This window comes from Eimeria necatrix, genomic scaffold, assembly GCF_000499385.1.
Source record: "Eimeria necatrix Houghton genomic scaffold, Enh_scaff126, whole genome shotgun sequence".
NCBI lineage: Eukaryota > Apicomplexa > Conoidasida > Eucoccidiorida > Eimeriidae > Eimeria > Eimeria necatrix.
This window is the reverse complement of record NW_013652025.1, coordinates 65617-86913: the sequence shown is the minus strand read 5'-3', so window position 1 is coordinate 86913 and position 21297 is coordinate 65617. Positions and strand designations below refer to the sequence as shown.

Sequence of the window (21297 nt, the reverse complement as noted above, 5' to 3'; positions counted from 1 at the left end):
AGCAGCAGCAGCAGCAGCAGCAGCAGCAGCAGCAGCAGCAGCAGCAGCAGCAGCAGCAGCAGCAGCAGCAGCAGCAGCAGCAGCGCGAAACTCGGGGCTTCCCGGCCACGCGGGGGTCGCGTGCATGCGCATGCATGCATGTGCATGCATGCATGCATGCGCATGCCTGAAGCACATGCATGAAGTGCATGCACGCAACGCATGCATGCGCATGCATGAAGCACATGCATGAAACGCATGCATGCAACGCATGCAACGCATGCATGCGCATGCATGAAATGCATGCAAGACTTGAAATGCATGCGCATGCATTTCAAGTCTTTGTTCGTTTCCGAGGGCGCCTCTTGCCAGCCCGGGGCTGAGCAAAAGAAGGGAAAATGGCTAAAATGGTATTTATGTCATGTGGGGATTTCCCAAAGAAAGACAAATGTAGATTGCAGCAGCTGCATGCATGCAAACAGCTGCTGCCTTCGCCTCCTGTGCATGCGCCAGGAGCCACACAAGAAGTCCATTTGGAATAAATCTATTTCCAAAAAGATGCACTCGAGAAGCTCTTTGCATGCAATCTGTCAGAGACATTTCCCCCACTTCATAAGAAGGGCTTTTAAGGTCTGTGGGGCCCCCGAAGGCTCAGGGAAGGCCCGGGGGGCCCCCCAAGACTACCTGCAGGCAAGGCTGCAGCAGCAGCTTGTGCTGCTGCTGCCCCTGCAGCTGCAGCAGCAGCTTGTGCTGCTGCTGCAGCTGCAGCAGCAAAAGCAGCAGCGTGCTGCCCCCAGGGGCTGCTCTACAGAGGCCTGTTTGGCTATTTGCACTTGATGAAACTCGAAAGTCCTTTCTAACTAATCAAAAGGAAACTAAAGTGCTGCTGCTACGAGTGCCAGTCAGGTGTGCTGCAGCTTTGTTGCTGCTGCTGCTGCTGCTGCTGCTGCTGCTGCTGCTGCTGCTGCACTACTGCACAAGTACTCCACTGGGCGCAGCTCTGCAGAGTTGCCTGTGAAATGCGCTAGTGTACGTACACCCGAGCCGCAGTGCACTTGCGGCTTCTGCCCCCACAGAGGCTGCTGCTGAGGTGCAGCAGGCGGTCAAACTTCAGGTGTGCGTTTGCTGCTGCTGCTGCTGCTGCTGCTGCTGCTGCTGCTGCAGTGGTGTGTAGCTGCTGCGGCGTCACTGCACCGCAGCAGGGGCCTGGCGGAAGGGCTTCGTGGAATTCTCGAGATTGGAATAAAAGTGAATTTCGGCAAATAGCGGAAAGAAAAAGAACAGCAACTCGGCACTCCCAGGTGTACAGACACTGGAGTCCACTAGCCTCGATTTGAATCCACCAGCTGCGGAGCTGAGGGTTTAGGGTTTCCAGTTCCTCGTGCTGCTCGAAGTCTGTCGGGTTTCTCGTGTCTTTGGGTCAAAATAGTCAAACCATAATTGAATTTTCGACGAATATTCGAATTTAAACCCGCAAAGACGCCGCTTGGGCCTCTACTCGCAGCCGCAGTTGGCCCGCCACCCACCCCGCAGCAGCAGCAGCAGCAGCAGCAACAGTCACTGCAGCAACACCACCAGGGCGTCCTATATAAATCCGAACGGCGCCGATTCCCGCCTGATCCTTTACGAATTGTAGAGGTGTACGTACACCGCAGACAGTGCACATATCTGCTGCTGCAGCAGCAGCAACGGGCTGAAATCCAGCGGCTTTGCCACTGCTGCTGACCCACTGCGGTCTCTTGGGCCTCCTCGCGCGCGTCTAAGGGCCCCATTTATCTTTTGCTGCAGCAGCAGCAGGAAGCTGTTGCTGCACTCAAAGCCTTGGCAGCAGCAGCAGCAGCAGCTGCCCAGCCAGACTCCATCACGGGAGCTGCAGGGGGAGCAGCAAAAGCACTGCCCCTCAGCAGCAACAACACACGTTGCGTCCAAAGCGGGATTTGCGTTGCCTGAGCCAAAGGCCAGCGGCAGCACTTGTAGGAACAGCAGCAGAAAGTGCAGCAGCAGCAGCAGCAGCAGCAGCAGCAGCAGCAGAATGGACGCCTCTACTGCTGCGGCCACGGGCGCAGAGCCCGAACCGCCCACAAACGGGGCCTTGGCAGCTGCACCAGGTGCAGCAGCGGTGGCTGCTGAGGGTGCGCCAGCAGCAGCAGGCGCCGAGGCAGCTGGCGCAGCAGCAGCAGCAGCAGCAGCAGCAGCAGCAACAGCAGCAGCTAATGGAGCGCCACCTTCCGGCCCATGGAAGTGCAGCGTCTGCTTGGTCTCTAACGAGGCCTCCTGTGATGTGTGTCCCTGCTGCGAGACAGGAAGAGATGGAAAGGCAGTGAGCAGCAGCTGCAGCAACAGCAGCAGCAGCAGCAGCAGCAGCAGCAGCAGCAGCAAAATAGCCGTAGTCCCTCTCGTGTCGTTTGTGGGGGAAGGGGGCACCTTTGCTAGCTGCTGTGAAAGCTGCACGAAGCAGGGGGAGTGGCTGGGCTTAGACAGGGCTGCTGCTGCTGTTGCTGCTGCTGCTGCTGTGTGCTGCTGCTACTAGTGCAGCAGGCCCCCAAGGCTGCGGCTTTTCCGAGAAGCAGCAACGGCAGCAACTCAGTTTTCTTAGAAGCAGCAGGAAATGGAACATCTGCTGCTGCTTCTGGAGGGCCCAGAAAGAGTTCGGGATTCATGCCGGTGCTCGACGGTGCTGCTGCAGCCTCCCCGCTGGCAAGCCAGCAGCAGCAGCAGCAGCAGCAGCAGCAGCAGCAGGAGCAGCCCCACAAGCCGAAGGGCTTTGTTTTTGGAGGACCTGCTGGCGAGCAGCAGCAGCAGCAGCCGAAGGGGTTTGTGTTCACGGCGCCGTCTGCTGCTGCCGAGTCGGCGGAGCAGCAAGAGCAGCAGCAGCAGCAGCAGCAGCAGCAGCGGGAGCTGGTGCGCCAGCAGCAGCAGCAGGAAGCAGCAACTTGCTTGGCTTCCCCCGACTTCGCCAAAGGCCAGCCCACTGGCCTTGTCTACATGTTTGGTTCTGGAGAACTTGAGCAGATTCCTTTTTTCAATCCCGAGGAAGAAGGCGGCGGCGAGGTCACGCTGCCGCGCCTCATCCCGCTGCAGCAGCAGCAGCAGCAGCAGCAGCAGCAGCAGCAAATGCAGGTCGTGAGGGCCTGCAGCGGGGCGCTGCACACTGTGCTGCTGCTCGCCAATGGCCGCTGCTGCTCCTTCGGGTGTAACGACGAGGGAGCTCTGGGCAGGCACTGCAAAGACGTGCCTCCAAATGAGCCAGGTACTTATTTGCTGCTGCTGCTGCTGCTGCTGCTGCAGCAGCTGCAGCAGCAGCTGCAGCAGCAGCTGCTGCTGCAGCTGTTGCAGCTGCAGCTTCCGGTTGTCTTGCTTTTGCAGCTGCAGTCTGCATTTGCCAGCTGGTATTTGGCTGCTGCGTTCCACAGCTTGCTTTTTTGCATGCTGTTGCTGCTGCTGCTGCTGCTGCTGCTGCTGCTGCTGCTGGGGCTCTGCAGGAGTTCTTGAACTGGCCGACGTTGCTGCTGTGGCTTGTGGGGACTCCCACTCTGCATTCTTGACGCGGCAGGGGGAGCTGCTGCTGTGCGGATCTTACCGGGTAAGGCCCACAGCTGCAGCAGCAGCAGCAGCAGCAATGGCAGCAGCAGCAGCAATGGCAGCAGCAGCAGCAGCAGCAATGGCGGCAGCAGTACGGGCAGCAGCAGGTCTAAGGCTTTGAACTGTGGCAAGTAGTAGACGTGGCACTGCCCATTCAAGTAGATGACACTAGGACGGTTGCTGCCTCTTATCTTGCTGCTGCTGCTGCTGTTGCTGCTGCTGCTGTTGTTGCTGCTGCTGCTGCTGCTGCAGGACTCGAGCGGCCCGCTGGGTTTTGCGTGCCTGGGCGAACGCGCTGCGCAGCCCCGGCAGCTTTTGCCTTTGAGCATCTTTAGGGCTTTGGGGTCTTCTGTGAAAATAGCGCAAGTTGTAAGTTTTTCTTTTTTCTTTTTTATTTTTATTTCTTTTTGTTTATTTTCTTTTTCTCTTGTTTATTTTCTTTTTCTCTTTTCAGCTGACAGCTTGGATCCCATTGCTTCCATTCTGTCTGCCTTTTCTTTTTCGTTTTTTCTCGTCCTCTGGACGCATCTGTGTCTGCTGCGCCGCGGTCTCGACTTTTGCTGCTGCTGCTGCTGCTGCTGCTGCTGCTACTTGAATTGGCTTTTGCTGCTGCCTGCTGCAGGCCTGCGGCGAAGACCACACAGCAGCACTGGAGGCGGGCGGGGAGGCCGTGTGGCTGTGGGGCAGCAACGACTTTGGGCAGCTGGCAGTTCGTTCTGCTGCTGCTGCTGCTTCTGCTGCTGCTGCAGCAGTGCTGGACGCCAGCAGCGACGCAGCCACGACTGCAGCAGCTGCTGCTGGGGCTGCAGCAACTGACGAGGCGCTGCAGGAGAAGAGAGTGCTGCTCAAACCTTCCAGAAGATCAATAGAAAGGCAAGTTTCTAGACTTTCAATGAAAGTTTTGTGCTGTTTGTTTTTGCTGCTGCCAGCAGCAGCTGTGCTGCCTTTGGACCCTGACTTGCTGCCACGTGCGCTTTCCGGCGCTGCTGCTGCAACGGGGCTGCTGCTGCTGCTGCTGCTGCTGCTGCAGCTTGGGTCTTCCTGAGGAAGTCAAGGTGCTGACAGCTGTTTACTGCGGCCGCTGCACGACTTTTGTTGCTGCTGAAGGAGCAGCAGCAGCAGCAAACGAGACTCTTCTTTTTGGCTGCGGCCGCAACACTCAGGGCGAGCTGGGCCTCTGGCCTGCGCAGCAGCAGAGGCAGCAGCAGCAGCAGCAGGAGCAGCAGCAGGAGCAGCAGCAGGCAGTGGTGTGCCAGTTCAAGAGGGTGCAGCTGCTGCAGGAGGGGCCCCTCAAGTATGTTTGTGGGGGCCAGTTCTTTACGATGGCATTAACAAAGGGAGGCAAATTATACACTTGGGGACAAGAAAACTTCCTGGGTATGCCGTTGCTGCTGCTGCTGTTGCTGCTGCTGCTGCTGCTGCTGCTGTGTCCAGTGGCTTCCGATTCGCTGTGCGCAGCCAGCTGGAAGCGCTGGCTCGACTGGCCGAGCGGCCGTTGTTTCCCGTGTTGATCCTCTGCCGCTTTCACTGCTGCTGCGGCTGCTGCTGCTGCTGCTGCTGCTGCTGCTGCTGCAGGGCGCGGATCCACCTCCTGTGTCCCTTCGGGAAGCCCCCGTTTGCTGCCGCTTTGCGAGGGAAAAGAGGGTTTGCGTTTTCGGTGGATTGGCTGCGGCAGCGACCACTCGCTTGCGGTGTCAGTGTCGGGGTGTCTGTACACCTGGGGAGCGGGACAAAACTACCAACTGGGAACGGGAGACGATCCCACTCTTCTTGCTTCTCCCGCCAGGATCGATCCCAAGCAGTTCAAGGAACAGTTTGTTCTTCAGGTAGCTGCAGCAGCAGCAGCAGCAGCAGGAGTCGCAGCAGCAGCAGCAGCAGCTCCGACCCGCGTCCCCAGGGCCAAACATGGGTCGGGATTAGGAGAAATTAGTTTTTCTTAACTGCATGATTGGCTGGCTGCCAGTCTTAGAGTTTTCCGGATTGTTTTTACTTTGCTGCTTCCTGTTGCTGCCTTCTGCTGCTCTCTATCTTGCTGCGCATTTGAGTGTTGCTGCTGCAGGCTTGCGGTGGAGCGCAGCACTCCACGGTGTTAGTGTGGGACGGCGCCCACGCCGAGCAGCAGCAGCAGCAGCAGCAACAGCAGCAGCAAGTTGCAGAGCAGGAGGTGTGTGCTGCTGCTGAGGAAGCAGAGGACGGCGAAGGGCAGCAGCAGCTGAAGCGGCCTCTAGAAGGAACAGAAGAAGACGCAGCACCTCCGTCCAAGAAGGCTAAGCGTGAGCATTTGCTGCAGCACTTCCTGCCTCAGGCTTTCCTGTTGCTGCTGCTGCTGCTTTGCTGATGTGTTGCAGTGCTGCTGCTGCCACTTCTTCTGTTTCTTTTGCTGTCGCACTGCTTTGCTGTAGAGGGCGAAGGCCGACCTTCTTTGGAAGTGCCAACGAACTCTCAGGCCCGCAGCAGAAGCCGCAGCAGAAGCAGAAGCACTTCTCGAGCAGCACGAGAAGAAGATGCAGCAGCAGCTGCTGCAGCGTCAAAGTCTGCTGCAGAGCCAGAAGCAGCAGCGCAGCGGGAAAACGCTATAGAGGAAATGGACGTTGAGGCAGAGGAGCAGCAGCAGAATGCCGACAAGCTGGAGGCGGCGGTAACAGCGGCGAGTGCAGCAGCTGCAGCTTCTGCTGCGGCTGAGACAGCGGCTGCTGCAGCAGAGAGTGCTGCTGCTGCTGCCAGTGATGCCGCGGGAGCAGCTGACATTGCAGCAAGCGCAGCAGAAGCGGCAGCTGTTGCTGCTGCGACGGCCGCTGCAGCAGCGGAAGCCCCGCCGAACGCTACAGAAGCAGAAGAGGAAGCTGAAGAAGAAGACGCAGCAGCAGCAGCAGCAGCAAGCAGTACCACGAAACCACGCAAGGCTGCTACTGCAAAGCGGCAGCAGAGGCGGAGAGCCTCAGCAGCGGGAGAAAAGGAGCAGCAGCAACAGCATGAAGGAGAAGCTTCGGCTGCATCAGAAAAGGCAGACACTGGCAGCAAAAAGACCAAGGGGCGCCCTGCTGCAGCTGCTGCAGCCCGTTCTACTGCGCGCCAGGTAGCTGTTGCAGAAAAGGCTGCAGCAGCAGCAAAGGAAGCGGCAGCAGCAGCAAAAGAAGCAGCCACAGCCGTGAAAGAAGCAGCAGCAACTGCTGCTGCCTCGTCTGGGGCCAGTGACAATGAAGAGGAAAGCGGAAGCAGCAGCAAAGATGCAGAAACTTCGCGTGGAGAAGCTGCTGCACGTACACCCGAAAGTGCTGATGAAGACTCCGCAAGTGCTGCTTCGTCCAAGTCCGAGCCTGCTGCTGCTGCTGCAACTAAGAAAGCAAAGGGATCTGCACAGGCTGCAACAGCAAAGGCAGCAAAAGTAGCCAAGACAGGGAGAAAGGGGGCAGGCCGCGGCCACGTCGCTGCTAGCAGAGGCGGCAGCAGCAGCAGCAAGGCAGCAACAACTGCAGCAGCGAAAGCCAAGACGAAGAGCAAAACTGCTGCCGCCCCCAAAAAGCCTACCGCTGTCAAAAAGGAAATAAAGAAAAAAGGCACTCAAGCAACTCGAGGTGGGAAGTCTACTAAGGATACTGCTGCAGCAGCAGCGCGGGGAAAGCAAACGTCTGCACGGAGCAGCAGCAAGAGCAGCAGCAGCGCCAGCAAGAAGCCCGCTGCTGCGGCGACCAAAAAAGCCGCTTCAGGAAGCAGCAACAAGAGCGCAGCAGCCGTTTCGAAAGCTGCAACGAAGCAGCAGCAGCAGCCACAAACACAAGCATCCAAGAGAACAGCGACAGCTGCAGCAGCGAAGGGCAGCCCGAAGGCCACGAAGCCAGGCGCAGGTCGCAAAGGCAGCAGCAGCAGCAGCAGCAGCAGCGAGAAGAGAGGCAGGAAACCTCTTAAGGCGTAAAGCGCATTTGCGTTCTTGGCTGTTTGCTTCCGGCAGCTTCTTCAGAACTAGATGTTCTTCTTCTGCTTGGCTGTTTGTGGACTATATGGTATTTGCTTGTCTTTTCTTGGTTGTGACGTAGATGTGGCAACTTTTAGGCCAAATAACTTCATTTATTTTATACTTCTGTTTGCAAAGGGAGGCTGTGTGGGGCCAGCGGAGCCAGTACACAGCAGGAGCACTACTTCCTTGGGTCTCGGCATGTGCAGCCGCAAGGCGTGCTGCATTCGCAGCAGCAGCAGCAGCAGTAGCAGCACAAAACACATTGCAGCAGCAAAGTTGCTGCAGGAAAAGCAGCTGTGCCAGGAGCTGTAGAGGCAGCAGCAGCAGCAATGGGGGAGGCTTCTGCTGGCTGATTTTGAGGCTCGAATGGGTAGTGTGCCTTTCTTCCCCATTTCCCCAGTTTTGCCTTTTGCCGCTTCTTCGTCTCAATGTATGCACTTTGACATGCATGGGGAATTTCGTAGAACTCGTGAGCATATTATTGTTTCTTGCGTTTGAACTGTCAGCGCGCTAAATGTAGCTCCTTCAGTAGCAGTAGTTCAGGAAAAGAAAGCTGTAGATCTCGCCAGGAATGCATGCGGCTTTAGTCAACCTGAATACGTGTGTGTATGTGCATGCATGCGTGTCAGTGTACATCTAGTGCATATATGTGTACATATTCATGTATGTAGTGGCTGCACCGCAGGAAATGTGTATGTGTAATGTATACACAATGTACAATATTAATTACATGTATGATGGTGTGCACTCAAATGCATTTATACTTATGAAGTATTTCGCCGGCGGAGCTGACGAGGCTGGGGCAATGCTCCATTTTCTATTTAGTTTCGGATACGCAGGATGCTGAAGGATCTACCGCTAATGCACTAGAAAGAGCTGACAGAATGCAGTTTCACCTCAGCTGGGCATTCTTGGCTGCTGGCATCATCTTGTCAGCCAAATGCATTCATATATATATATATATATATGAATATATATATATATATATATATGTACGCTGTAAGCAGGTATGGAAGTGGTGTTCTTGCAGTTGTCCGGATGGTGCCTTGATCACCCGAAGTGGGGATGTGGCAGGGATGTCTGCACATGATGTTACCTTTCATGATAATAAAAATACACAGAAAGAAGATCAATATTACAGTTTCAGCATTTCTGTCTCAGGTTATTTGAATTCTGCTTGTCGGACTCCACTTTACGCAACCTCGCGTATCGGGAGGAGCCTGTACGCACTTCTTTCTTTGCCAATCGGTTTCATTTATCTGATGGAACTGAATTAGTCATTTGACTGTTGTTGCAGAGATTTCATTAGCAGTAGTTGATTGAGTGGAGCAACATTCGATTTGAAACGCGGGACACGGGAGTGCGCTGTACCTCCCCAGGGGTTCGCGAGTTTACAAGTAGGTGTGGGTCTTTGCATTTGTTGGCCCATCGCCACAGAGGGTTTCAATTTATGGATGCAAAGATGTATATGATATGTCTTGTGCTGTTGGTTGCAAGAGAATTGACCGGTGGTCTGTGGCTAACTCGACTCTATTCTGTCGGCTTCCTCCTTGTTGGGGATGTTTGGAAAGCGCCTGGAGAGCTCATGTGTTTGTGCTGTGCAATAAATGATTTTTTGCTTCCACTAAGCCCTCTTCCTGGCTAATGTGGCAGCAGAAGGTAGCATTAGCAGCACGAGACCGCCGGTCATCATGAGCACCTGCAGCAGGAAGTGTTGCACTGTTGTTGTCCAGCCGTAGTGCTGATTATTCACTCAAATAAGCATAACTAAAACATTTCACAGATAAAATTCAACCTTTTATATTCATCTTTTCTTCTATTGGGGGGAAAAGACTGGCTGGCACAGTGTTAACTGCTGCTGCAGCCTCACGGCGTACAGACCAGCAGCAGCCGCCACCGACACATCGGCCTGCAGCATCGGCTGAAGTCTGTTTGCAAGCGAAACTAGGCTCTTCAACTATTTGAAGTAGCACAAGGGAACTATTTTGTACGGTTAAGCTATTTTTGCAGGCTACAAACAAATTAGGCAGCGAATTTATCTTGCGACCCTTGCTGCTGGCTGAGTCCCTCCGCTCTGTTGCGCCCTCGACGACACTCTGTCTTCTCGCCAAGGAAGCGAGCAAAAGCAGGACCACTTAGATTCAACTGAATCACTTTTTGAAAAGCTTTTCATTTTGCATGCCAAACACGAAGCTAGAGGATTCGAGGGGCAACTACAGGACGGCAGGGGGACCCGGGGGCCTCTGCGGCGGTAGGCAGGGATCGGTGATGCGCACTGCAGCAGCAACAGCAGCAGCACAGAACCTGACAGAATGAAAGATGAAGAAACTCCTCCCACAGCTGCAGAGCGGGCGGCGGCGACGATGGCGGCAGCAGCCGAGGCAGCCGCTGCGGAAGCTGCGGCTGCTGCCGCTGAGGCTGAAGACAGTGAACGCACAGCACTTCTTGCAGCAGATGTGCAGCGAGCAGCAGAACCATGGGAGTCTTCAGCTGAGGGGGAGCCCGAGGCTCTCGCGGCTTACGGAATGGGGGAGAGAAAAGGCAGGCAGCCCCGCACGCCGTCACCAGCTCCAATGATAAGGTCCTTAGCAGCAGCACCCGCCCCAGCAAAAAATTCGGTTGAAAATCATGCAGCAGAAGATAGCTTTCTAGATGATGTGTCTTCCTTCGGCAAGGCTCCGTCCCGCTCTTGCCAGTGGTTGCGCTGCCTCCCTGTGCTTTTTCTCATGCTGCTGGTGCTCTATATCAACTTGGTGTATGTTGCGGTGAGTACTTTTTTAAAAATAAATAGAAGCAAACGGACACAAAGATGAAGTGACACTGGGAAACATCTGCATGCAGCAATAGGGAAATGAGGCGGGCCAATGAAAACACTTTACGAGACTCTGAGTCTTTACTCAGGACCTTCACTTCTGTAAAGTAGAGCAAATACGACTAGTTGTCTTTAAAGCTAAGTTCAAAACAATTATGCGCCTCTTTTGTTTTGCTTCAGTTTCACTGCCTGCCGCAGCTGCAAATAGGAAGGCCCCCTGCTCTCCGCGATGCGCGGCGATTTCAGAAGTAAAAGTGCTCTAAAAAAGCTTCAAAATGCACATGCTGCTTTGCCTAAACAGATTGAAACGCGTGCATATATGCCACTGCATAGAAGGGACCCGGTAAATACACACAAAAGGCAGTCCTACAGAGTTTCTGTTACATTTATGCGCTCTTTATTTGGGTTTGCAGAGGGTCCTACGAGCTTATAGCTTTTGCTACCCTAACATTTCTCTTTTTGCTGAGCTACTGGCTAGCCGTCACCACTCCAGCAGGTTCGATTCCGAAGACAGACCAATGGAGCTTCAAGGAGGATGGCTCAGAGCAGCCAAGCACCACAACTGTAATTGTTCGTCAACATAGATCACAGTACCATTCCTCACAACCAGAAAACAAGATTTATAAAGCATAAACATAGATACTAGTAGTTACAGTGCCGCAGCAGCCGAAGAAACTTGTGTCAAACTTGTACCGGAACACCAGCGATTTCACAATATGTGGAGAGTAAGCAAACCTACCATGGAGGTTTTGAACTTTGCTTTGTCCTTGATTGCAGTTTCCTACTCCAAGCCTTGTACACTTTCTGAGTTTATTTGCAGGAGACCAAGAAGAGTGGCGGGCGGCGAGCATGCAAGTGGTGTTGCCAGTGGAAGCCAGATAGAGCTCACCATTGTCGTGTGTGTCGATCTTGCGTCCTTAAAATGGACCATCACTGTCCTTGGATCTTCAACTGCGTTGGCTGGGGAAACCACAAATTCTTTATGCTCGCGCTGCTGTGGGGAGCAATTCTGGCTGTCTTCGTGGCTGTCACCATGTTGGTATCCGTCAAGCGAGCTATCAAAAGCGAAGAGGTAACCAGCGAAAAATACACAATGACCCAGAGGCGTCAACAAGAGCTATTCTTTGTATTCTTTCTACAAACAGGGTCTCTGCATTGCGGGTGCAAACTTAGAGCTTGAAGTTTTGAATTTAGGCACCAAGAGTGCAAGGGAGAAGAGGTGCTACACCTTTTCGGAAGGTCGAAGCACACAAAAGTTTTGGAAAGAAGCAGCGTGGGTTTGAGACTATTGTAAAATGTCAGTAATAATAATGGCTTTACTGTGTGCTGCCATAGGCATCATTTGAAAGGGTCTTCATGCTGCTCTTCGCTGAAACATTGGATATCTTCCTCGGCGTTCTCATTTCCGGCTTCCTCATATTTCATTCCTAGTAAGTCCTTTCCCGTCTTTTCCCCCGTCAGATCGTTGCCGCTGCTCGAATTATCAAAAAACGTAGCATGTTCTCACGAATTGGCGATTATCAGGCACCTGTAGTTCTTGAGCAAACCGCATTGCGTGCATTAGTGGAATTCAGTGAGAACCAGCACTGCACATGACATAATAGGATAGCACATGACATAATAGGATAGTCATGAGCTTGCAATTGACTTGTGCCAAAGTGCGTGGCACTGCAGCAGCTGCCTTGTCTACATATCAAACAAATAAATTATATGGTGAGTAACCAGTTCGTGTATATGTGACGTTTCATGTGCATCCTTTGACCCTCAGCTTGGTGTCCAATGCCGTCACGACGATTGAGTTTTGCGAGAAACAATTCCGAAAGTCGCCTTTCGACACTCCGCCGGAGGTATGACTTTATACTCACCTCAAGGAGAATAACTTGTTGTGCGGCAGGATGCAATGATATATATACATGGTATACAAAAGCACACGCATGTGCAGACCTTACCATTTTCCCACCTTTACAGGAACTAGATAGATGACGCGCATATAGATGAATGAAGATGCAAGCTCATATATTAGATGCACTATACTTCTCACTTTTAGATAAGGCAGAAGTGATTTTGTGTATTTGTGTTCATGCATGTAAGTCCATTTCCTGCTGTCGGAATATAGTCCAGTCATGTGAGAAGTGCCTCCAGTCACAGAACTCGCTGTGCTCCTTTGGAGTAACTTTTTAGGTGACATGGTCCCATGGATTCCGAAAAAATTTCACGGATGCGTTTGGCCCAGACCCTCTCTTGTGGTTCTTCCCTGTCGGTAAGCGGCCGCACCTTGCGCGAAATCGACGTTCATGAATGATTTTGAATTCAACAGACGTTCCGTTTACTTGCGACACAATGACTAGCAAAACAGCATATAATTAGGCGACCTTATAAGGAGAACTGTTGCCTGACGCATATATCCATGCTGAAAAATAGGCACAAAAGGTGCAGTAACAATGCCCAAAAAGCTTCTTAATGCAAGTTTTCACAAGCCAGCCCATAGCAACTTAGCAGACTGTCTTCTTCGTTTAGTTGTACACCTTCTGCCAATTTCAAATTATTTTGAAACTAGAAGGATACTTTATTGCTCTTTTTTGTTTTCCACGACTGCAGACAATCGCTTAGGAGATGGCACCTCCTTTACTCCCGGGTCAATGCTATACTATGACCCAGCGCACTTAGAAACGCGCATTTCCAAAGCAATCACTGCATCTCGCAGGTGCGTCCAATGTTATAAGAGACTTGAGGCCCTCTTCCCTCTGTCCATTACTGTGCACATCGGTATATGCGTTCATTTGGGAAATTTGGGGCATATTTTGCTTGTTTAGAGGCTTTAATGGAGGAAAAAATTGTTTTTCTCTCCTTATATGCAGATACAAGGGTTTCGACCCGATTGTCGACCCAGAATCCTAACTACAAGGAGTCCTTTTCTAGTATTTGAGGTTGTATAGCATCTACAAGTCTGCTATCAAGACACAGAGCACGAAGTGCATTTTCGAGGATAACCTAGCTCCCTGGTGGTTCCAGCAGGTATCTCTTTTTTCCCTGCTGTTGCTGCAAGCCACAGTTTTAGCATATTAAACCAAATGTGAGCGGAATCGAAGTTAGACGGCAGCTCACAAAATTATATTTTGCATTAACACACCCAGCATAGTCACAGGTTGATTAGCTGGTGTAGTACGCACTGGTTACATTTATATTTCCTACCTTTGTCAGTGACGGTAGGGTATTTCCCATGTTTGCCGTGATGGCATGAATTTATGAGACCTCTTTCAAAACTACGAAAGTCCACACTTTCACAAGTATAACGTTAGTTAATTGTTGGAATCTGCCCTTGATAGCTGTCACGCCTACTACGCGGCATTAGCAATTTAATAGTATGCTACAGGGCTGTGCAGATTGTACTGCACAGCCCTGTAGCATACTATTAAATTGCTAATGCCGCGTAGTAGGCGTGACAGCTATCAAGGGCATTCAGTCAAAATTTCGCGAAAAACTTCAGCAGAGAGAAGATTGTGAATATGAGGACTCATGTGAGTGCACCCGTTGTTTCAAGGCTGCAGGAGACAAGAGGCTGATGAATACAATTGTAGAGAAACAGCTGGGAGATTGCACAGTGTTTGCGTGCCAACATTCTAGAGTCCTGATAGCTACGCTAAGCGGAGAGGCATGAACAGTTTTTGTATCTAAGGAGGCATTAGGGACCAGCTACTGAGACGAGTAAATGAACATTCTGTCTTCAGTTTTCTTCCCTCATGAGCAACAGGCAAACAGCTGAATTCCTGCTTCATGGCACTTTATGAAAAAGGCAGACGTCATGTAAAAGAGCATCGCAAGTAGAAAAGGAAGTCGCTTGAGTTGAGACCCATGGAATGCCTAACCAAGAAGACTAGCAGATGCAAACTGAATTGTTTGGAAGACCTCTTCATTGCAGCATCCGATAAGAAGGTGAACAAGCCCTCCCAGTGCTGGTGGGGCATTGGAGGACGGGAAAGCCCAAACACGCAAGATGGCCCGCTGGTCCACAGAATGCTTCAGTCCGCTGCCGTCATCAAGTCGCAGAATTCATAAAAATCGACATATCTGCACAGCACCATCAACATTGTGAGAATTAGTCACAACTCTATACATACTCATTCCGCATCGGCAGCTCAGTGTGAGTTTGAAGAGTTAAAAATGCCAAAGACTGTAGAGCACTACGCAGCCTATACTCACAGTGAGTTTACTTCTAGCTAATGTTCGGCAATTTTTTCCAACAGGAAAGAAGAGAGCAATAAGGCTCACCCGTCGCAATTTTTGTCGATTTCTGCGAATATCATTTGTAGTTCTTCGTCTTTCAGAACACCGTAGCTGCATCCCGCAACGTACCGCCGCATGAGCGATAGTGAAATGCCGCACCTCAAATAGGTGGGCAGTTTTAATAGTACTAGTGGCGATGTTGCATGAAGGTCATTCCTCTTTTGTGTTTATCTGTGACATCTGGTTTGGGTTTTCTTCGGTCAACAGATGTACTCTACTTAAACCTACTTGGAACACTTTAGGATCCCCCGCAACGTGTCCAAAGTCAAGCGCCCTTCTCCCTTTTTATCAAATTTGTCAAATATTTCCCTTAGCTGCTCCTCTCGCACTACTACACGTCTTGCAAGGAGAGTGGATATAAACTCGTTGTACCCTTCAGGGACAGGCAAACCAACGAGATACACGATACAGTGCTTGGAGAAACAGTCGGAAGAAAGATCGCCACAAATATTTCTAAGGTAGGCTTCACTTCGGCTACTTGAGCGCAAGTTCAAATGTTCAACCCATAGCTTAAAGTCCAGTACAGCAGCAGCATCCCTTTGCTCTACGCATTGCTTTTGAGGAATACCTATGTGTCCTTGCTGGCTCGCATCAATCGACTTGAATATTTGTTCCAACTCGCTCTCGATTACTGTGTAACCGGCGTCATGCATGCCTGAAAAAAGTATATACAAATAAATCCACTCAGAAGTTCATTCGCCTTTATGTATCTGCGCGTTCCATGCGAATGTGGAAGAAACAGGGACTTACTCTGTTTTAGCTCATCTACACTAATTGTTCCTCTGCCATTTCTGTCAAATGCTTCAAACGTCTTTCTCAGCTGAATTATATCTGTCTCGTTAAGCTCTTTGGCCAACAGCTGAAGCACGGCTTGTTTGAGCCTATTTTGGCTCTGCCAGGATCGAAGACCTTCAAAGACAGATGGGGTTAACTGTGAAACGCATGCGCAGCGCGTTGTCACCAGCCTGACAAATATGGCAAACATTCACGGAGAAAATGCCATGAAGAACGCACCTCAACAAAACAGCAAACAAAACAGTCATCAAAAAAGCTTTACAGCAAGCGCAAGCAGTTGAGATGGGCCGGCTTCAGCAAAGCTCGCAATGACTCATTGAGGGCGAATACAAGCAACCGAGCCGACAGAACCGGAAAGTATGCAAACACGCAAATCAATCAATGGAAAAGCGTCTTGAAATACACAACCGCCTTTCTTCATCCCCTCAATACAGCAGCTCCTGCAGTGCTTTAGCTTCCCGAGTTCCACTGTATCATCTGCACTGGTTGCTCTAGAGCCACACACAAAATATAATGAAACGCTTAAGGGCAGACATTGGCCCGTGCGACAAGGGACTAACGTGAACCATGGATGTTCGAGAGCCGCCTGTGCAGAACTGCGTTTTCGAGGACTCTTCTGAATTAGCTTCTTAAGCAGATCCTTTCCTTGCATCGAGACGCACTGCCACACATCCCCTGCAACATGAACAGTCTTTCTACCCAGCAGAAGATAGCTTGACATTCGATAATCTGTCTCTATTTGCACTCAGTAGGTCTGGCATGCTGCAGCGTCCCCTCGGTTCTGTGATACCGTTAAGGCATGGATCATCTTGCAGAATCTTGTTTTCCGCGGTATGTTCGTTGTCTACTCCAGGGATAAAGAATGGGTGGTAGCCAGAGAGAAGCTGTTCGAAAATATGCGCCAGCCACAGACAAGCTAAGCACTTGGCCTCCTGCAAGCCTGCTTGGAAGACCTCCGTGCGTTATATGATAATATTTCATGGTTCCTGCTGCAGCTGCGCACCAGCAAGCTTCGAATACTTACAGGCGTACCTGAAACATTATGATGCCAACTGCAAATATATCGCATTTTTCATCATACTGCCCTCTGATCATTTCTGGGGCCATGTAGTGTGGCGTTCCTGCACGTTGCATGCGAACTCTCTTAATATACCTACAAATATAGACACAGGAGGAGAAAAGGAACCATGAGTTTCCGACCACGCTGTGCGGCCAGCCGAATCAGCGTAGAAAAGCACTGTCGCTTGGAGTCCATTCCCAGTCAACTGCACAATGCACTGGTGACGCATGCCAGACTCACTAAATGTCTCCTACAAAACTAAACAGTCGTGCAAAGGGGCAAGCATATGCCAAGAAACAGTTTATGGCCGCAGTGACAACCAATGAAGGCAAGACACAGGAAATAAGAGTGGCGGAGTTAAAGGCAGGGGCACCAATATCATGCCAAAAAAAGGAAACTTGAGTGCATGTGCATGACATGTTGAAGACGCAACTAGTAGAGCAAGTACCATGGGATGATATTTTTCCCGCTCATTATTGGAAACAGCTTCGCTATAGAAGCGCTAACTCCGAACCGCCTTTTAACCTCCGTGGCCGTCTCGCGAAGCCGATTGAGGGTGCCGCTGAGCCCGAAATCGATTATCTGCAAATTTCACTCAGCTCGCCAAATGCAAGTCACCTCCGAAGGAGCGCGCTTATCAAGGATAAGTAAATTTGCTTTCACGTTGTCTATGCTGCCAGAGATATTATTTCATAAGCCTTTACCCCATACCTTGAGAGGTGAATCAGCATGCACATCTACAAAAAGTATATTTTCTGGCTTTAAGTCTCGATGAACAACGCCTTTCTCATGACAGTAAGAGCACGCGGACAAGATCTGCCTCATCCAAACGCAGACCTGCGAAATCAAAACTAAGCAGAAGCAGAAGGCATTGCAGAATGCGAACCTCGAGCTTGCTAAAGCTCAAGAACTCGGTTGTCGAAACACTGCGTAGAGAACTGCAGGCGCAGAGTCTCTGAGTAGGAAACCATAAGTAGCCTTTTCGGAAAGAAATGCACTACCGAGGCTGCCTTATCTAATGAAAGCTCGACATTGACAAATTAACCATCTCGTGGCAATGTGGTAAGAGCGATGAATCGCAAATGTCGCCACGAGCACAAGACTATGCCTGTGCACTCCAAACTAGGAGGCTAACTGAGTCGTCTCAAAAGGCATACTAGTCATTGCTTTATCGTTGGTACGCTTGATGCTTTCCTCGCATTACGCGTTTTTATCTCATTTAGCTGCAAAACAGGAGCAACGTAGAAACATTAAGTAGTCACCTGTTCCTCTGTAAGTGGACTTCGCATCACCTCGTAGTGCCGAACAATGCGGTCGAACAGTGGCCCGCCCTTACAGAGCTCTATGATAAGATAAATGGTGTAACCATCTTGATACGTCTCAAAGAGCTGTTAAAAGGCAGCACGTATGCTAGCAAATGAAAACAATCTCATGCGGTCTACACTAATAAATAAGCGACAATCCAAGGCACATTGGAATTGCAGCTGTTCTCTAGATATTTAACAACAGGTCACCTTCATGATGTTGGGGTGATTCAACGCTTTCAGTAGTTCCACCTCGGATTTAATAAGCTTCCACTGTTCCGGTGACTGGATTGCTGCGTCGAGCATGAACACAAAGATAGGTTGCGAAAGGACACTAATAAGCTTAGAGAACTTGTTCAGTAGGTGGGCTTCTCATCATCTCAGTACTGAAAAGTGCGGGGAAACGGCGGCTTGCGGCTTTCTACGGAGATCTATGATGCAATAAGTACTGTGGCCAGCTCGCAGCCTTTGAGCATAGCCAATTAAATGTGAATCGAGAAAAGAGGAAGGGCAGCCCGTCCTACCAATAGTTTTGCAAGCTCTCTTCGCGCCTGTTTTCTTGTGCGTCACCAGCTGGACTTTGCCAAAGCTACCCTTCCCAACAACGTCGCCAAATTGGTAATCTTTAAAAACCTGACAGACGCCGTGATGCGCTGGAAACATAATGTACGATGCAAGCTGCACCCACAACAAGACCCCTCACAAAACAGAAGCTTCGCTAGCGCTCCCATGTCAAAGAGCACAGCAACTTACTACTTCACTAACCCCTCTGGCCCTTCTAAACAATCACTTAAGAAGTCTTTTACAGCCCGGCTGCTATATTCTTGGTGATTCAAAGAAACTTTGGGTAGCTGGATTGGCTGCCTCAGTTGCGCGGGGTAGTCTTTCTACACGGTGGGATAGTAATGGCCAGATCTACTGCTATAAACGTAACGAAGCTATGTGAGGAAATCTGTACTTTGTGCTTAAGTATTAGTGTTAATGTTGCTGGCAAGGCTTTGAAACAGTAATCCCGAGGCAGTTTTTAGTGAGCCGATATGTCTAAGTTTATGAGTTAATGCCTTCAGCTAGCCTTGCCCACTAAAAGGTAACTTTACACGCTTTTGCTTCAAAGGCTTCCCTCATATACAACGGGCTTGCTTCCCCGAATGCAATTTTAAAGCCTCAAAGAAATAGACCGCTGATGGTAGCACCTGAAAGGTCTACACTAACCTGGACGCATTGGTCAGATGAAGCACGCGCAGGACCCGGAAGCGTGAGCTTACATGATTCCGATGCGTGCGGTGCGTCCGCATGGAGGCGCCCAGACACCTGTACGGAAAAGGGGAACTGGCCCCAAGTTTGTGTTTTTACGGCCCGCTGGTGTGGCCGGCCATTACGCTCATTTACGGGGTTATTCACATGCATGTGTTGAAATATATCGATGTTTGATGTCCTGCCCATGGGCACTAGTGTGCATCAATGCTAAATATCGTCGCTAGAGTGCTTTCTTTGCAGCTGCCGTTCTCCCGCATTATGATATTTGCAGAATAGTTGACTTCTAGCCCAAAAAATAAGAGGCGGCGGCACGTTGTAAATCTTTCCAGTCAATGGCGACTTTGCGACCCAACAGATTCCTTTAAAGTCAAGAATGTGTTTTATTCACTTGCGTTTGGCCTGGACGTCTGCTGTTTTGAAAAACCTTCTCGTAATGATGTGCGTGGTACTGCAGGCAAGAATACGGCAGCATAAGTAGTAGAAATATGAAGTCGACGGAAAATGGGCATATGCATATTCGTTTTTGACCGTGGAAGACACTGAAACCTTCATAACGAACAAATGACGCACTCGCAACCCCATGCAATAAAAGGTCACAAGCGTTGTCCGCGAAGCTGACCTGCAAGATTATGTCTTCAAACGCCTCGCGGTCGATCTCGCCGTCTCGGTCCACATCATAGTTCCTAAAAACTAATGAGCAAGTGGGAAACCAAATGAAAGCTGTCTCAGAAGAAATATACTTTAGGGAAAAGTTGAACAGATTCTTGCGTCTCTTTTGACCTGAACTCTACGGCTGTTGATCCCTTCATCACATAAAGCAAAAGCAAGCGCACCTGCGGAGTACCACTCGCGGTCAGGTAGAGGTACGACTGGCTGAAGCCTCTTGAAAACAAATTCTAAGCCCTGTAAGTTTCATATGTGTTTGTAGACACGCAAAAATTGGATCGCATGAACAAATAGTTGAACATGTTGCCCCAGGGCCAGCCAAACATGGCAGCTGCAACAATTACACTGCCATCTATCATGCGAAAAAGTAATTAGACGTTTTGCATGTATTATGCAAGCAAGCTAAACAAAATCGTGCACGATCTAGGTTTCTTGTATACGACATTGAGCTCCTTGAAGTCACTTCGCCTCGTGCAACTGCACAAGTTTAAAAAAGAATAACAAATGAGGGCGAAAATTCTCAAAGAGAGCTCACAATGCATGTTGTGCCTAGCTCGGCGTTGATACTTACAGTGCCAGCTTGCATGAGGTTAACTCGGTTTTTCCCGTGGCTGATACTGGTAAAGCCTTCATCAATGAGCCGGCGAAGCATCTGGTCATTGTTCTCACTAAAAGGATCTACAAGACGTGCCTTGTCTTTGCCGGAAGAAGACATGTTCGACAGAGTAGGCACTGTATTGCAGTGCTGTCCAGGAAGCGACGCAGCCAGAAAAACCGGGAGTTGCGCTGCACTTCACTCCTCTGGGGTCATTCCTCCACAAAAAGCAAAAGAATCGCAGCCCTGAGAGCTTCTTATGTACCTGGCGGGGCTCCCAGGCAGAGACGAACTGCTGTCGACAGTGCAGTGCACAACACCCTATAGCGGTGGACTCAGGCGTCCGGAGTAAGCGCAAGATGCGGGCGTAAGGCAACTTGTGGGTATGAGGGGGTGTATTGCTGCATCAAGAGTTCACCTAAATGGCAGGGTCAGAGAATCGATCACTGGTTCGGCAGCTGCTCCATGAATTCCAGAATTAATGGAAAAAACAGTGAAACCGGTAGAGCGTACATCCCAGCACTTAGTGCAGAAAAAAACTCGGAAAAAACATTTCCAATTATTTTATATATAATTCCAGTGAACTAAAGCTCGCTGCCACAAAGAGGGCAAAAAGTCCGCGCAAAAGCTCGGTCGTAAACCTGTTGCTGTACAGCAGTTGGCCTCAGGAGTCATTGACAGCACCAGGAGTGTATCCAGAGCCTCACCAAGGTATAAGTCAACAGTGATTTGCTAGCAAGAACAGTTTCTTGGACTACCCAATCGCAAAGAACATGACAGTCATTTCCGGTGGAAGAAGTGACCCCACAACCATGGTGGTGTGGTCAGGAATGGAGTTGGAAGTCTCAGCGCATTCTACTATATTAAAAATTATACTTCGTTTACAATTTAAAAAAAAATCTATGAAGTTTTGCAGAAGCAACAACCCAGTCGTCAAATCTCCACACTTCAACGAACATGCCAACCCCAAACCAGCTTTTATTCAGTGAATGCTGGAGATGTTTCATC

The 21297-nt window shown here is 50.4% G+C and overlaps 4 protein-coding genes across 4 annotated transcripts; 3 read left to right on the top strand and 1 right to left on the bottom strand.

Moving 5' to 3' along the window:
• Positions 1-2011: 2011 nt before the first annotated feature.
• Positions 2012-3471, top strand: ENH_00009110 (regulator of chromosome condensation, putative; the record flags this gene model as incomplete). Its single annotated transcript, XM_013578704.1, has 2 exons — positions 2012-2299; positions 2515-3471. The coding sequence occupies 2 exons, from the start codon at positions 2012-2014 to the stop codon at positions 3469-3471; spliced, it is 1245 nt and encodes a 414-aa protein (XP_013434158.1).
• Positions 3472-9828: 6357 nt separating this feature from the next.
• Positions 9829-10580, top strand: ENH_00009100 (hypothetical protein, conserved; the record flags this gene model as incomplete). Its single annotated transcript, XM_013578703.1, has 2 exons — positions 9829-10281; positions 10509-10580. 2 exons carry the CDS (start codon positions 9829-9831, stop codon positions 10578-10580), a joined length of 525 nt encoding a protein of 174 aa, XP_013434157.1.
• Positions 10581-11310: 730 nt separating this feature from the next.
• ENH_00009090 (DHHC zinc finger domain-containing protein, related) lies at positions 11311-13226 on the top strand (the record flags this gene model as incomplete). The annotated part of the gene is made up of 6 exons (XM_013578702.1): positions 11311-11400; positions 11664-11758; positions 12097-12175; positions 12510-12588; positions 12927-13032; positions 13187-13226. 6 exons carry the CDS (start codon positions 11311-11313, stop codon positions 13224-13226), a joined length of 489 nt encoding a protein of 162 aa, XP_013434156.1.
• A 3673-nt stretch (positions 13227-16899) lies between these two features.
• Positions 16900-20409, bottom strand: ENH_00009080 (CAM kinase, CDPK family CAM kinase TgTPK5, putative; the record flags this gene model as incomplete). Its single annotated transcript, XM_013578701.1, has 9 exons — positions 16900-17049; positions 17179-17304; positions 17730-17855; positions 17982-18064; positions 18296-18449; positions 19417-19476; positions 19648-19718; positions 19862-19931; positions 20266-20409. The coding sequence occupies 9 exons, from the start codon at positions 20407-20409 to the stop codon at positions 16900-16902; spliced, it is 984 nt and encodes a 327-aa protein (XP_013434155.1).
• Positions 20410-21297: the final 888 nt, after the last annotated feature.